The 17,571-nt window shown below is 41.8% G+C and overlaps 1 protein-coding gene across 1 annotated transcript in view; it reads left to right on the top strand.

Annotated features, from left to right (window-relative positions):
- The window catches only part of LAMB4 (laminin subunit beta 4), a 198,192-nt gene that overhangs the window by 167,851 nt on the left and 12,770 nt on the right, over window positions 1-17,571 (top strand). Inside the window, exons 36-38 of the mRNA XM_068273631.1 lie at window positions 874-1,012; window positions 11,703-11,879; window positions 12,574-12,727. Coding sequence (XP_068129732.1) covers window positions 874-1,012; window positions 11,703-11,879; window positions 12,574-12,727 — 470 coding nt within the window. The remainder of the gene's footprint in view (window positions 1-873; window positions 1,013-11,702; window positions 11,880-12,573; window positions 12,728-17,571) is intronic.

Raw genomic sequence — 17,571 nt, 5'->3', positions numbered from 1 at the left:
CCGGCGTGGGACCTCCCGACCAGCACTGGGCTGGAGAAAGCCCATGGTGAGTACAACTTTCTTTTTTTTTTTGAGCTCGGAGTCCCTTTAAAGCAAACCTGAAACCAGGTAAAAAAAAAGAATGTAGAGCCTTACATCAGTTAGGGCAAGCTTCTGCACCTTCCAGAGGACCTTCCAGAGGCTTCCTGATCCTTCTAGACCCCTCTGCTGTTGGCTAGGACTCTTTTCATCTTCCCGGCCATGCTCCCCTCCATGTACGAGTGTGAACCCATTGCACAGGTGCCAGTGGGTTTGTGCCTGCGCAGTAGCACAGGGCCACTCGCGCAAGGAGAAAAAAGTTGTGCACAAACGGCTCTATGCTACCGTGCAGGCCATACTTTGAGCCTGCGCAGTGCAGTCACGCTCGCACATGAAGAGGAATGAAATATTCATTCAGGAATGGAGGGGCAGAGGAAGACTTTAAAGTCTTACCCTTTAAAGTTCAGTTAATTCAATATTGTTCAGAATGTATAAAACAATTAATTATACTGTACCAACAAATTTTTCCACATCTGTAAGTAAAATGGTTGAATTTATTTAAAACAGCTTTTTACTACTTTAAAATGGTGCCAAAACTGAAAACTGGCATGGAAGGATGTGTTTTTCAGGCACACAGTGAATATAGAGTGCCAAAAGTGGGCTCGATACCACTTCCCTTGAACATTTGTAGATTGAATGATTTTTTTAAATTTATTTTTTTATGAACATTGTAGTGATGCGAAAACTCAAGATTTAGATCAACTTTATCTTTCATATGAAATATACTTGTAATTTTTTTGTATTTGCCTTACAATGTCTTCTAGATAACAGTTATGTTACATACTTGATTTCCAGAAAAGCCGTTGACAATCTTCCTAGTGGAGATGAGATTCGAAATAACCTAAAGCAAGCTGAAAATGCTCAGAAGAAAACCAGTTCTGTGCTGAAAAATCTAAACAAGAATATTCAGGACATTAGAAACAGACTTTCACAGGTAATGCATGACTTACACCATGTAGATCAACATCTGAACTGAGAGGGCTATGGAGAATGCCATATTTATTTTCTTTCAAACAAGACTAGTTGCCTGAATTTCCTGCTGATCAACTGCTTCTAATGCTTTTAGTCATAGACTCTAAGCAAGCTTGCAAATCAGACGATTCTGACTGAAATCTGATTTAGTTTAGCTGCATGCTTGTTTCAGCTGTGTGATCCAGACAATACTGCAACCAGAGAGACCAAAATGACTGCCAGGCAACTTGTATTGTTTACAAGGAAATACATATGGCATCCTCCACATCCTCTCAAATCAGGAGTACTTTAATATGAAAGTGTACCAGAGATGGTACACTGGCCATTGTTTATACTTACATGGGGCTTCCTCCAGCCCCATGAGCACCGGGGCTTCTCTTGCTGTCCTCCTCGGGTCCCCTGTTCTGGCGCTATGACTCCTGGTAATCCGGTAAGTCGCCGCCAGCCGCTGCCTTCTGAGCATGTGCGGCTGGGCAGAGCATATCCCCACTGTGCTCCTGTCCTCTGGAGCGTTCTGCGCCTGCACAGTACTTATACACAGGCGCAGAACGCTCCAGGGGATGGGAGCACGACGAGGGGTGCGTGGCCGAGCTGCACATGCGCAAAAGGCTGGGACTGCCCAGATTACCGGGAGTTATAACAGCAGATAGGGGGGCCAAAGGAGGATGGCGAGGGAGGACAGATGCTCATGGGGCTGAAGGAAGCCCCAGGTAAGTATAAATAAGGGCTAGGAAACCATCTCTGGTTTCCTTTAATTTTGCAAGAGTAAATCTTGTTTTGAAGAAGAAAATTCATAAAAGGTATGCTAAACACAACTTTCCAAAACACTGAAAAATAACAAAACACTGCTATCTTGCTATCCAAACAGAGTCTAAAAAAATATTGCCTGGAAAAAATATAGTGTAGATCCGCATATTATTAACGTGCTTGTGACACTTCCCATAGAGAGCACCAGAAAGTATAACAAGCACCACCCTTGGATATATACCAATACTGTCAGAGGCAGACATGAAGGATTGACTCCCTTGCTGAGTATGAGTGGGGGGAGCACTCATTTACATCTTCCATTTATAGATTGGACATTAGAATAACTGAACTTAGAAGTGTTACTATCATTCATAGGAAACCTGCATAGGAAACCTGCTACAATAGAAAGATGGAGCTAAAAACTTTATTTCCTTTTGAAATATGCCAGTTGATGGATACTGGATTAAAGGGAGCCCGAGGTGAGAGGGATATTGGAGGCTGACATATTCATTTTCTGTAAATAATGCCAGTGTCCTGGCAGCCCTGTTGATCTTTTAGCATAAGTAGAGTGAAAACCCTGGAACAAGCATATGGATAATCCAGTAAAACCTGAGTCAGAGTACTTGATATGCTGCAAGCATGTTCAGGATCTATAGCTAAAAGTATTGGAGACACAGGATCAGGAGGACTGAAAGGCAACTGGTATTGTTTAAAAGGAAATAAATATGGCAACCTCCAAATTCCTCTCACCTCGGGTTCCCATTAAACAATGTGTCTGTCACACAGCAATAAACATTAGAATACCTGATAAGAATTTTCATTCACTATTTGTGAATGAGAAAGTGTTACAGGCATCCTCCTTACAGCCAGGTAAGCAGCATATACAGCCAGGTAAGCAGATAAAGATGGCAGCGCCCATGGCAGCATTCTTTCTTCTCCTTAATCTTTTTTTTTCTGCTAAGGCATTGCTGCAGAGGACCACTTACAGAGCTGCAGTCACTGGGTGCAGTAGCAGTGTTAAGGAGTCTTGCCCAAGGTCTCCTCACTGAATAGATGCTGGCTTACTGAAAAGGAAGAGCAGAGATTCAAACCTTGGTCTCCTATGTCAGAGGCAGAGCCCTTAACCAAACCACTGTACAGAGTCTTGTCACTAAACTGTTCCTTTAGCGGGGCTTATAATCTAATCCCTACCATAGTTATGTGCCCATCATAGTCTAGGGCCAATTTTAAGGGGAAGCCAATTATCTTAACTGTATGTCTTTGGGGTGTGGGTGGAAACTAGAATGCCTGGTAAATGGGGAGAACATACATACTCCATGCAGATAGTGCTCTGGCTGGGATTCAAACCAGGGACCCAGTGCTGCAAGGTGAAAGTGCTCTCCACTATCCCGCCGTGCGGCCCCATTTATTTATATAAGCTGCCCCAAGGACTAAAATCACAAAAAGTGATTATCAGTTAGCACTAGTGGCTAGGGTTAGGCATCCTTTGGCATAGAGGTGTAGTTAAGTTAAGGTGTTAAGGAGTAAAGGTTGGGAGAAAGTAAGAGTTAGATTTTAGGAAGGGTTTAATGTTATGGGGAGTAGAGATGGCCTGAATGGTTCGCCGGCAGACAGTTCCCGGGGCATTTCGGCTGTTCGTGTTCTCTGCGAACTTCGAACATATGGCTTGTTCAACCAGTCTCCTATACATCATCATGGAGCCAAACTTTGACCCCTTACCTCACATTTAGCAGACACATGGCAGCCAATCAGCTAGAACCCCCTCCTGGACCCCCCTATCAAAAAGCAGTTATGGTGGCCATATTGGATTAATTCTGTGTCGGCTGCCAACTGTAAGTGAGAGCAGAGTCAGATTTGCTGCAGATATGTAGGGAAAGCATTAGCGAGGCCTGTGTTCTTGTTCCTCACTTGCTGTGAAAGCACCCCAAACAGCCCTTTTAAGGGCTAGCACATCGGTCTTCTGTGGGTTTTTTTTGTGTGACACTCCACAGCCCACTGACAACCAGAGCTGTGTGCACACTACTGCTGTTGCTACATTAAGTTGCAGGCACAGAACCACTCCAATGCATTATTATTTCACTGTATTCTGATAGTACTATTGCGTCTCTCTGTGTGTGACACTCCTCAGCCCACTGACACCCAGAACTGTGCACATGCTATTGCTATTGTTGCTACATTAAGTTGCACGCACAGTTTTACTCCAGTGCATTATTTGTAGGAATGTAATGTGATTTCTGCCCTTTAGGGATTAAAACTCAACTTTGCATCAACTCCGTACTATTTGGTGGCACTTTTGCCATGGATACCCCTCTGGCATGCCACAGTCTAGGTGTTAGACCCCTTGAAACAACTTTTCCATCACTTTTGTGGCCAGAAACAGTCTTTGTAGGTTTTAAAATTCGCCTGTCTATTAAAGTCTATGGCGGTTCGCATGTTCGCGAACATTTGCAGGAGTTTGCGTTCTCTTTTCGCGAACGGAAAATTCTATGTTTGTGATATCTGTAATGGGGAGAGGCTATGTATAAATCAGCAATAAGACAATCAGGATGAGGCAATCAACAGGAACATAGTGCACAAACACCAGCAAAGTGTATCACAGCCAAAACACAATAGTAGAATGAATATTGTACCTGATACTCCGTGCCAGCACTGTGTCCACTGATGCCAAACTGACACATACCCATTCTTTTACCACAGTTCGAAAACCACTGATTTAGCAGTATTTGTCCCCAGAAAACACACTAATGGCTCTAAAGTCAATAACTAACTATACAGTAACTTATTTTCAATGTTAAAGGTTTCAGGGGATTTTTAGTGTTCTTTTAGCATGGCTGACTCACACATTACATTTACGCTCCATTTCACTTGTAGAAAGCAAGTTACATTCAGTAAGTTTGCTCTTGATTTTGCTTTCAAGTGATTTACTGGCAACACACAATCAAGTGACAGTGGTCAGCACTAAGATAAAAATAAAACTCAGTCAAACCCAACCACATTTACAGCAAGCTGACCTTTGATTCCTTTTAGTCAAAACACACAAGAAAGGCCAAACAGAAAATGCTGAGTTGCTAAAAACAGTAAGCTGAGGAAACTGTACAGTATTTGATGTTGTGGAGTTGATAATTTTACTGTATTTAACATGTTAGTGAACTTAATTTGCATTACATTTATAAAAACAGTAAAGCAATATAATTTACAGATATACTGTATGTACAAAATCTGCCTTGTGTTCTGGACAATGTATTAAACTGCAGATGACAGTAACACATGGGCATCTCAATGAGCATGTGAAAAGAATTTTCCTAACTTATGGTGACCATTAGTTGCAGCTTTCCAGATGCCAAGAGAAAGCCAGTGAGGACCTGTTTGAGGTCCTTCTGAAAGCTAAAAAATATGCTAAATGCCTACTAAATGCTGAAAGGATGTTACATATGAGCTTTATATTATTTACTTCTATTAAAAACAGAATGTCAGTTAGCCGCCAGGCCACCAGGGGAACACTGCAGGAGATGATTTTTTCTTTAAGGAAGATCGGTAGTAAAAGTAATATGTAGGTCACCATGTTCATTTTTTATTAGATGATACTTCCCTGTCTTGCTGATCTGTGATCTGCTTCCTCATTCTTTCAGTCAATGACTCTGACTAAGAAATTACAGAAAAATAAGACGTAAGAGAGAAATAAGGCAGAGGATCAGAATGACAACTAGGCAAGCAGTACGTTTTTTGAGAAGAAAATAAAATGGCAGCTCTCTTCCTAGAAGTTTCCTTTAAGTTTTCCCAATGCACAGCGAAGCAATACTACCTATAAATGCCTACGTAGGCAAATGATACCTATCAATGATCAAGGAAGGAGTGGGGCTGCATAAGTGTGTGGAAGCACTGTCTATTAATGCTATTGACTCTTACCAGAACTCAAAATATAAACTGATGAAACAAAGTGGTTGTTATGGGAAGATTAATGTTCTCATAAACAGGTGACATTTTGCTCAGTAAAAAGCTAAAGAACTGCTGTGAAAGTGTAACAACCCTGTTTACAAAAAAAAAACCTTATCATATTATACAGGATCTTCTCAAAAAAATAGCATATTGTGATAAAGTTCATTATTTTCTGTAATGTACTGATAAACATTAGACTTTCATATATTTTAGATTCAAATACACACAACTGAAGTAGTTCAAGCCTTTTATTGTTTTAATATTGATGATTTTGGCATACAGCTCCTGAAAACCCAAATTTCCTATCTCAAAAAATTAGCATATTTCATCCGACCAATAAAAGAAAAGTGTTTTTAAAACAAAAAAAAGTCTAAAACACTTCGGACAACTCTCTGGACTTACATTAAATCTAAATAAATCTAAGATTCTCTTTGCAAACATGCCCAAACATTCCGCGGAGGCCCTAGCACATAAGATGGGTTTATCCTATCAACCAAAATACATTACCTACTTAGGCATAAAAATCTCAACAAATCCTTCAGATCTATTCGCGCTAAATTATCGGCCGATGCTGTCAGAGCTGAAACAGGAACTGGTCAGGTGGAATTCCCCCTCTATATCATGGTCTGGTCGCATTCATTCTATACGTATGAACCTATTGCCACGCCTGCTTTACCTCTTCAGAACACTGCCTATCCATTTAACTAAAGCTTCTCTTAAAGACCTACAGTCCTCAATTTTCAAATTTATAGCTAACAATAAAAAAAGTAGAATAAGACAGAGCACCATGTATCTCAACAGAGAAAGAGGAGGCCTGGGTGTTCCTGACCTCTATAGTTACTATAGAGCAGCCCAAATTGCTCAATTAGCACAGATGCACTCTACTCACAACCGACCTCTTTGGGCAGATATCGAGAATGATCTCCTGGCCCCAATTAATTTGGCAGCCCTTCAATGGTCCCCAAAACTTTCCCCCGCTAAATATAAAGCACAATCACCCTTATCGGCCCACTCTCTGGCTATCTGGCATAAACTAAGATTTGTAAAAAGACTACAATCTACCGTTCCCCTCCAACTCCCGGTCTTTGGTAACCCTAACTTTCCACCGAGTTGGGAATCACGACCCTTCCAGTGGTGGATCTCACATAACTTCACAACTGTCTCCAACTTCCTGGTTAATAATAGTTTCCCGAACTGGACGGCATTTTGTGCCCACACATCTTTCCCACCCAAAGAACATTTTAGGGCACTACAGATATATCATTTTCTTAATACACTGAACCACTCTGAGCCAGTTACTTTACCGCGCACTACCTACGAACACTGGTGTAATCAGAGACCCTAGGAAGGTGGTCTCATTTCTTATTTATACTCGGTCATCTCTCAACCCCTAGAAATTAACAAGCTACCATCTATGAGAGCATGGGAAAACGACTTAGGAACAATTCTCACCCCTAAACAATGGAGTAAGTGTTGCTTAACTTTAGCCAAAGGGAGTAATTACTATTCCCATATTGAAACAAATCACAAAATCCTCCATCGCACTTATATAACCCCACAAAATCTCCAGGTTATTTCAAAAGACATATCTCCAAACTGTTTTAGAAATTGCGGGCAACTAGGTGACATGGCCCACATTTGGTGGTTCTGCCCTGTAGTTAAAATATATTGGTCCCAAGTAGCATCAGCTATAGGCACAGCCCTAGAGCTTTCTCTTTCTCCTGACCCATTTCAACTACTACTTGGAAATAAGCCACCAAAGTGGAAATACCCACAACATAGACTTGCACAACACATAGCTAAAGCAGCTAGACTTCACATTGCCCGTCAATGGATGAAACCCACCTTGTCACTTGAAACGACAGACTCCATTATTATGGAGATCCTAGTATCTGAAAGGCTACTAGCAATAATTAATGATGCTACTTTGCCCTTTACACGAACCTGGCAACCATGGCTCTCGGCCTCATCAACGCTAGCCTTGCGATCCTGTGCCCTCTCCTTTTAGGGACAATCCTCACCAAATGCTATCCTCCGTACTGTTTTCTCTTTTTATCTCCGCATAAATTGTCATCTGACCTGTCACTGTTTATACCTGTACCAATGTTCATTACTATGTTTGAATGTTAACCGCAACATGGCCCTTTGCTAAGGGTCCATTCAAATGCTGTTATATTTGATATAATCCTTAATAATAAAACTTTTGAAACTAAAACAAAAAAAGTCAACCTTCATGCTTCCATCTGCTGAAAAGCTTTATGGAGATGAAGATTTCATTTTTCAGCACGACCTGGCACCTGCTCACAGTGCCAAAACCACTGGTAAATGGTTTACTGACCATGGTATTACTGTGCTCAATTTGCCTACAAACTCTCCTCACCTGAACCCCATAGAGAATCTGTGGGATATTGTGAAGAGAAAGTGGAGAGACGCAAGACCCAACACTCTGGATGAGCTTAAGGCCGCTATCGAAGCATCCTGGGCCTCCATAACACCTGAGCAGTGCCACAGGCTGATTGCCTCCATGCCACGCCGCATTGAAGCAGTCATTTCTGCAAAAGGATTCCCGAGTCCGACCAAGTATTGAGTGCATAACTGAACATAATTATTTGAAGGTTGACTTTTTTTTGTTTTAAAAACACTTTTCTTTTATTGGTCGGATGAAATATGCTAATTTTTTGAGATAGGAATTTTGGGTTTTCATGAGCTGTATGCCAAAATCATCAATATTAAAACAATAAAAGGCTTGAACTACTTCAGTTGTGTGTATTTAAATCTAAAATATATGAAAGTCTAATGTTTATCAGTACATTACAGAAAATAATGAACTTTACCACAATATGCTAATTTTTTGAGAAGATCCTGTATATATTACAAGTAATTTCACATTCTATAGAGTCTGGCCTACGCTGTCTTCCACAAGCTACTGAAGCAGTCAAAGGCTTGCTGCTGCTTCACTCACTAGTAATGCAGTGCTTGGCATAAAGAGGGAGGGTAAGATAATCAGATAAAGAAGGACTTTGTATGTAATTATAGAAACCCTTTATCTAGTGGAGTGAAGGGTGCAAGGCTGATACCTTTATAATACAATGGTAAATAACATAACAGATAGATAGATAGATAGATAGATAGATAGATAGATAGATAGATAGATAGATAGATAGATAGATAGATAGATTTTTATTTCCACAGATACCAACAAACAAGAAATTACAGTTACTGGTTCTTCCTTTTTTGTTTCAGTGATTGACTCCAAATCCTTATAAACCCAGAACAGGCATATATGTATTTCTAGAACTGCATCAGCATTCAGTTGCAGAGGTTATTTATGTACATGTAGAAGCTCCTTGATTAGCTGATTTCAAATGGTAAGCAGTCCAGATGCTTTTGTTCATCACCTGTGCCATAAGCTGCAGTCTTCCTAGACAGACTTAGACTGTGCCAGCTTTCTTCCATTCTAAACAGTGGAAATTATGTCACATCCACAGAGGCTGAAATTTGACTACCACAGCGTTCTCCGGTAAAATGCTCAAAATTTTAAGCCATGATTTTTAGATGCAGAAAGCTATTTTCACATACAAAACATAGCATTTGAGCAGGCGCGGACTGGCCAGGGGGGAAGGGGACAATATCCCCCCAGTCCGCCTTTCATTCAGTGATTTAGGGCCAGTCTGGTGTATTCAGGTTTGTTGTTGTAAGGCAATGTGAAACACTATGTTAGCTAGTAAAAGTGCAATTAGAGGGCAAGCAAGCTGGTAAATATACACAGCATGATGCAGATCTTGCCTGGAGGGTCAGTGGGCAAAAATCTGTCTGGTCTCTCCCCTATGTTATGATGACTGCATTTGTGGATAAGGTGTTAAGCAAGTTGAAAAGCTTTTGACAGTCCCTAGACTCCAGGAGTGCTGCTTTCTGACTTGAAAGAGACTGGCAGGGACAGGAGTCAAATTACAGACAAGTAGCCTCTGTGTGATGTGAGACTGCAATACACATAACCTCTCTGCTCCATCTCAGGCTATTCTTGGTCTCTCTCCACTCCTCCTCTCTCTGGACGGGTGCACGCCAAAATCACAATAGCAATCGCTAGCAATTTGCGAGTGTGATTTTGTGAAGCAATTTTTCAGAGCGATTTTTGAATGAATCGCTCCAAAAAATGCTACATGCAGTGTGTTTGCAATTTTGAAAAAATCACAACGCTGCTGTGAGAACACCCTCATAGGGTAACATTAGCCAAGCGCTTTTCAAATCACTGTCGATTTGAAAAACGCTCAGAAGCACCCTTGGTGGGCACCATCTCTCCCTCATTCACCTTTGTTTCCCTCCTTCCCCTAGTGCTGGGTGTCTGTGTCTTCTTGTCATACAGGAAAGCTTAGGACCAGTGCACACCAAAAACCTCTAGCAGATCTACAAAATGCTAGAGGTTTTTGAAGCAGATTTAAGAGCGATTATAGGCATGTTTAGAGAGGTTTTCTAAACATGCCTAGCGTTTTTTGGAGCGTTTTTGTGTATCAGATTACAAATATTGTTACAGTAAAGCTGTTACTGAACAGCTTCTGTAACAAAAACGCCTGGAAAACCGCTCTGATCTAGCATTTTTCAGAGCGGTTTTCCACTTTCCTATACTTTAACATTGAGGCAGAAAGGCCTCAGAAATCTAAAAAATGCTGCAGCCCCCAAGTATGCGTTTGTGGAAAAAAACTAACCACTCTGGTGTGCACCGTCCCATTCACTTTCATTAGCCAAGCGGTTTTCCCCCTGCAAGTGTTTTACAAAACGCTTCAGAACCGCTCTGGTGTGCAATCCTGGTGAGGAAAATTATTTTTATTATTATTTAGTATTTATATAGTGCCGCCATCTGCCACAGTGCTGTACAGAGCATATTGTCTTGTCACTTAACTATCTTCTTTCTTCTCTTTCAGTTTTTTTCTTCTCACCGTTTCTCCCCTTCTCTGCATAAGGCCTCAGACACACTATAAGCGCTTTTCTGAGCGATTTTACCATGATTTTAATGTAAGTCAATGGGAGCCCTTTTTAAAAAGCTCTCATAAAGTTCTGATGGCTAAAAAGTGCTCAGAAAAGCGCTTATAGTGTGTCTGAGCCCTTAATATTTGTACGCTGCGGGTGAGTTGGGCCCCTGGGAGAGCCGAATAATGGCTTTTATGCTGCCACTAAACCCCCCAGCGGTGATAAATACTATTCCCCCTTCCGAGTCGTTGCAAATCAGAGGGAGGTGTAATTTGGGGTACAGCGATCACCTGAGCACTTACTTTCCCTTACGCGACCAGTGCAGCATATTATTGCTGCTATGGGGCTCCTGGTTTGGGTAACCGGTACTGAGCGCTGTGCCCCAAACCACCTGCTTTGCCTTCTCTCACCTCTCTCCAATCTTGTTATTAGAAACAATAATCTAAAGCTGGCCATACATGCATCAATTGTTATGGACAGATTCTTTCACTATGATCGAATCATAATGGCTTTTCCACCTGTCAGTACTGAGTATGGATGTGGCCTGTAGGATTTCATACTATAGTAAAGTGGGTTGTGGGCAGGCAGTGATGCACTGCCACTGACCACCAATAAAAAGCAGGTAAGCAAGGCATGGATGTTGGGGGGGGGGGGAGTGAAAACTGTCATGGAAGGAGGGATACCGAAACTTTGGAAATTAGCATTAACGCGGCAGGGATCGTGATGCCTTTACTTTGCCTGTCACGCTGTCCCTAGAGTGTTCTTTCAGTATTTTTGGCGCTACACGTGACTACTGGCATATACGACGTGGGGTGCGTGTGTGACGTAATTTGGGCTGGGGCTGCCATGATAATGGGCCTCTAGTTTGTGTTTCCCCCCAGGCCAAAAGGTCCCAATCCTCCCCTGCATTTGAGTACTCTGATTCCTAAGCCATTACATGGTGTTTTTAGATCTATGTCTGTGGAGTGTCTATTAACGTTGTGCTTATTTTATTCTCCACACAGGCTAAGGATAAAGCAGATATGACTGATAACAGATATAAAGCGATAAAGGATTTACATACTGAGCTGGAGGCAAAGATTTCAGCGCTGCAGGAAAAGATGCTGCAAAACAGAAAAGCAGCTGCCAAGGCAGAGAAAAGTGCACAGGCTGCATTAAAAGAAGCAGCAGAAAATGAAAATGTATGTGTTTATTCAGAAACTAAGCATTAGGCCCGTTTATTAGTAGGCCATTCAGTTGAAAATATTTGCACACCTGTGAAAAGTGCATGCTGTGTCTTCTCATTTATTTTTTCTATGTTTCATTTTATAAAAGATTAGGAGGTTTAGGAATATTAAACTAACATGGTTAGAACCAAATGGACACAACAACCAGCTAGGATTTGAGGACAATATAAGCAATGTTTTCAGTTACACCCTGCTTCAGTACAAGGCCGGCTCTAGCTACAATGGGGTTCTAGGGCAAAAGTAACTTGGGAAGCACCCTGACACCCCTCTTCCAACCAAATCACCCCCAGGGCCCATGAGCCGCCTGCCAGGCCTAATCCACTATTATTCATTTCCTTGTTTTCCTATGCAGAGTAAATGCACAGCATCCCTGCTCTCATGGGTCACCATAGCTGGAGGGAAGAAGGGGCACCTTGGGGACCCCACAAGGCTCTGGAGTACTGGTGCAATTGTCCCCTTTGCCTCTATGGAAACGCCGGCCCTGCTTCGGTAGTCAGGATGGTTGTTGAGTCTATTCTATTCCTATTGTAGAATGTTTAATACTGTTAACATTTGATTGTTAAAATGCCACTATCTGTATCTGCTATGTAGAAACGAAGTAGAGAACTGTATCCAGTTTACCAGATTTTTTCCATTCAATCAAATGCAGAGTCTTAGTGACCTAAAGGAGAAGTATGAGCTACTCAAGGAAAAGATGAAGAAGAGAGAAATACCAGAAGAAATTTTACAACGATTGGAGAAGCTAAAAAATGATGCAGAAGACTTTGCAAGAGAAATTGATGCAAAGTTTGATCACATAGCAGGTATTTAATGTGTGTGCTTCCATTGCTTTTTGATCATTATCCCAGGTGAAATAGTTCTTGAAAGTGGGTTAAGGCTATCTTTGACTAAAAAAAAATAAGGGTATTCAAGGACATATTCCAGGACATATTTCAGGACCAATGACATTTGACAGTCATCTGCAGATTTTATATTTGATAGCAAATAATAAGATAATATGGGACTTGCCAGGGTCCCCAAATATACACTGTGATATTCTGGGGGTTTTAACTCATTGCTAGAGTAGGTCAGCAGCATCAAGGGTCACAACGTACCAGCCAGTGAGTCTTTTTAGGGTAAAAATAAAACAATCCAGCTTTATTGTCAGTTAAACAATGCCCATAAACAGCTACAAAAATACCCCACTCTGGGTTTTAAGTATTCACACTGTAGGCACAGCACAAAATATCACACCTTCTGAGTCTGTACCAACTCTATCACAGGCTCCTTGCCTTCTGCAGCCACACTGGATTGTGAGTGACACCCTGCCACGGGCCTAATGGCAGTCCTGGGCCACTCACCTTTTCCAGACTTTTACCGTACTCCAAGTACTGGAGTCCAACTCCCCTCCAGCACTCTACAGCAGCTTCCCTGCTTCAACAGGCCTGGCAGCCTCCCTGCTGCTAGACTCCCAGGAGCCTCCTTGCTCCAACACAGCCTACTGCATACTGGGTAATGCAGCTACTTATGCAAATTCCCACAGGTGAGCCACTTAATCCTCCATGTGCCAGACTCAGGCCCAGACTTGGAGGAGTGGCATGTAAAGCCCACCCTTCTCCCAATACACACCAGTCCTGGATCCCATACTAATCCGCAGGATAGCGTTGTTGCAAATGTGCAACAACTGACAACATCCAGATCCAGGACCTTTTCCTTCAAATCCAGACCTGCTCTGACCATCACAACACATACATTAGAAATACAAGACTGTTGTTTGTGTAAAAATAGTTCCAGCATTCAAGATACAATGGATTATTACTACGTGGTAGTCAGTGACGGGTGGCAGGGATAATGTCTGATACAGAAAAAAAGGATGCATTTCATACTAAGCAAAATATTTACTTTTGTGTTCGTTTTTAATTCTACATGACTATGTTCCAACTGGGCAGCAATTCTCTAATTTCCTGCACAGACAGGAAATGGGATGGATATCTTCAGCCAGGATAAGATGAGGAACTGTCGCGAAAATCTGAAACTTTAAAACACATACAAATAAGAAGTACATTTCTCCCAGAGTAAAATTAGCCATAAATTACTTTTCTCCTGTGCTGCGGTCACTTACAGTAAGTAGTAGAAATCTGACATTACCGACAGATTTTGGACTAGCCCATCTTCTCATAGGGGGATTCTCAGGGTTTTCTTTATTTTTAAAAGCACTTAGTAAATGGCAGTTGCTCCGTCCAACTGCCAAAATAGTGTGCAGCGAGCATGGAGGCTGGCCAGCATCTTTGTATTAATCATTTTCAGGGAACGTCTTTATAAAGAATAAAGGCCATGCTAAGACTCCCCCATGAAGAGATGGTCTAGCCCAAAACCTGTCGGAAATGTCAGATTTCTACTACCTACTGTAAGTGACAGCAACACAGGAGAAAAGTAATTTATGGCTCATTTTACTCTGGGAGAAATGTACTTCTTATATGTGTGTGTTTAAAATTTTAAGATTTTCGCGACCATTCCTCTTTAAAGGGAACCTAAACTGAGAGTGATATGGATGTTTCCCTTTAAACAATACCAGCTGCCCTGCAGTCCTGCTGCTCTCTTTGGCTGCAGTAGTGGCTGAATCATACACCTGAAACAAGCATGCAGATAATCCAGTCTGACTTCAGTCAGAGCACCTGATCTTTATGCTTGTTGAGGGGCTGTGGCTGAAAGTATTAGAGACACAGGATCAGCAGAAGTGTCAGGCAACTGGTATTATTTTAAAAGGAAAAATCCATATCCTTCTCAGTTTAGGTTCCCTTTAAGTTGACCGAGGAAAAATACTGTATATACTCAAGTATAAGTCTGAAAATTTAGGTTTGATTCACTTCATAAAAGTATAGGGGTCGACTTATACACAAGTCAGGGGCAACACTGAGCACACTGAATTGTGTGTATTCCCATTTGCAGCAATTTACCCAATGCTAAGCGATACTTTGAGGAAAGAAAATGCTAAGAAAACACAGGTCTGAAAGTTCTGGCCACAACAATTAACAAGAAAAGAGGCAGGGCAAAATACTGGGCTGCATATAAGGGAGAGAATAATTGCAGCACTTGGGGGCCTGGAGGAGGTATTGGCTGCGTTTAAAGGGAACCTGAAGCGAGAAAAAGTATTTAAAATAAACACATGACGTAGCTGCAAATGAATATTACATACTAACCTCACTGTCAGATCACCTTTTCTTCTTACAGCGATCCCTTCCAGTTCGGACAATATTTTGTCAGAACTGAAATATACTAGTTGCTGTCAGTTACAACTGAATGTGCAAGGTAATGCCCATGTTTCCCTAAGGCTCAAGTAGGTGATATAACAGTTTAACAGTGTGCTGACCAGGAAGCTGTGGACAAACAGGATGCAAGAAAGGAGAAAGAGATTGAGTAGTAGACTACACAGGAGGTAAGTATGACCTCCCTATGGTTATTTTGACTTTGTATTTTCAGTTCAAGTTCTCTTTAAGGGACAGGAGGGGTTAATGGCTGCAATACTGCATGCATTGCAATCATTAACCCCTCCTGAGCCCCAAGTGCAGCCATTAACTTTGTTGGGTAGACTTATACTTGGGTCAATAAAAAAATCCAGCTTAAGAGGATTGAATATTGGAGTCGACTTATACACAAGGTCGACTTGTATTCGAGTATATACGGTAATCTGTTTAAGGTTTTTACTGCTATCCCTCACTTCCATTCCTGCTGATGCCATGGGCTCAAATTGAAGTTTATAAATAATTAAAATTTCTTGCTGAGGCTTATGGCCAGCCACATCAGTCATGATAGCATGTCTCAAAACCTGGCTAAGGAAGAAGGAGGGAGCGGGAAGCAGGACAGGAGAGCTACTATATTCTGTTATGCTCAGTCTGCATTGTTGGGGAGTCTGCGGACAGGCAAAGGCGACCTAATACTGCTATCTGGTGACTTGGGGAACAAAGGACACCTAATACATGGCCAGCTGGATAGCGTATTGTTGGGATTTTATGTGGGAATTAAGCACTTGACCAGAATTGGAATTCTGGCTTAAAGTGTACCTGAAACAAGAAGCGTCTACTTACCTGGGGCTTCCTTAACCACTTAATGACAACCAGACTCATAAAAATGTCCTGCTAGAGCCTCTTAACAGCCCTGGGACGTTTTTATAAGTCAAACAGTGCTGTGCGTGTGCACACTCCCACGCATCCCCGTGCAAGTGAGATTAGTGAGGAAAAAAACAACATAGAAAAAATACACCTTTATTTCCAAATAATATATTGTCACCATACTTTGTACTAGGGACATCATTTAAAATGTTGTGATAACCAGGATAAATGGGCAGATAAAATGTGTGGATTTTATGTACAGTAGCAGTGTTTATATTAAAACTGTAGGGGATGAAATTGGAGAAATAGTGTATTTTTTCATTCTTTCCTTGTTTTTCCCTTTAAAATGCATAGAAAATAAAGTAATTACTGAAAACAAATATCAAGCCCAAAAAGCCTAATTGGTGGTGAAAAAAACAAGATATAGATCATTTCATTGTGATTAGTATTGATTAAGCTATTGGCAAATGAAAGGGATGAGCACTGAAAGGTGAAAATCGCTCTTGTCCGTTAGGGTAAAAACCGCCTTGGGGTGAAGTGGTTAATTTCCTTAGGGCCGCTCATCCCTCACCATCTCCTTGGGTGGCTTCAGTCCTGAGCAGTTCAGCCCGAAAGCATGGCCGAGTCGTGCTTCATTGCGCATATGCTGTCCGGCTGGACGCGCTTCCCCATCACACTCCCGTCCCTGAGAGCAATCTGCGCTTGCATAGTAGTACTGCGCAGATGCAGAACGCTCCCAGGTACGGGAGTGTGATGTGGGAGCATGCCTGGCTGGGCTGCACTTGCACAACAAAGCACGACTCGGCCAGGCTTTTGGGCTCAATTGTCGGGGACCGGAGCCACCCGAGAGATGGTGAGGGACGAGCAGCCTTAATTGGGCTTAAGGAAGCCCCAGGTAAGTATGGAACCTGAGACGCTTCTCGTCTCAGGTTCCCTTTAAAGAGAACCTGAACTGAAAATAAAAAGTCAAAATAACCATACACAGGTCATACTTACATCCTGTGTAGTCTACTACCCAATCTCTTTCTCCTCTCCTGCATCCCATTTGTCCACTGTGAACAATGGATTTCTCTATCCCCCATTTAAAAATGGCCATTACCCCCAACAGCTTCCTAGTCAGGACACTGTTAAACTGTAATATCAGCCACTTGAGCCATAGGGAAACATGGACATTACCTTGCACATTCAGTTGTAACTGACAGCTGCTGATATATAACTGACAGTAACTGGTATATTTCAGTTCTGACAAAATATTGTCAGAACTGGAAGGGATCACTGTAAGAAGAAAATGGAGAGCTTCTGAGAGGAACTGATGGTGAGGTTAGTATGTAATATTCATTTGCATCTACGCCATGTGTTTATTTTAAATAATTTTCCTCGCTTCAGGTTCCCTTTAAGCCTGTATGTAAAACAATAAGGAATCTTTGAGCAAGGCCCCCTAATGGTCCTGGTTGCCCGTGGAATGCGCCCTAAGTTGCTGAAGCTCTGGCACATTGAGTCTCCCAGAAGAAAAGTGCAATATAAATGTTCTGTCTCCATTTCACCTAAAAGTGACCCTT

Source organism: Hyperolius riggenbachi, chromosome 3 (assembly GCF_040937935.1).
Source record: "Hyperolius riggenbachi isolate aHypRig1 chromosome 3, aHypRig1.pri, whole genome shotgun sequence".
NCBI classification, from domain to species: Eukaryota; Metazoa; Chordata; class Amphibia; order Anura; family Hyperoliidae; genus Hyperolius; species Hyperolius riggenbachi.
This window is presented reverse-complemented; position numbering and strand designations above follow the sequence as displayed.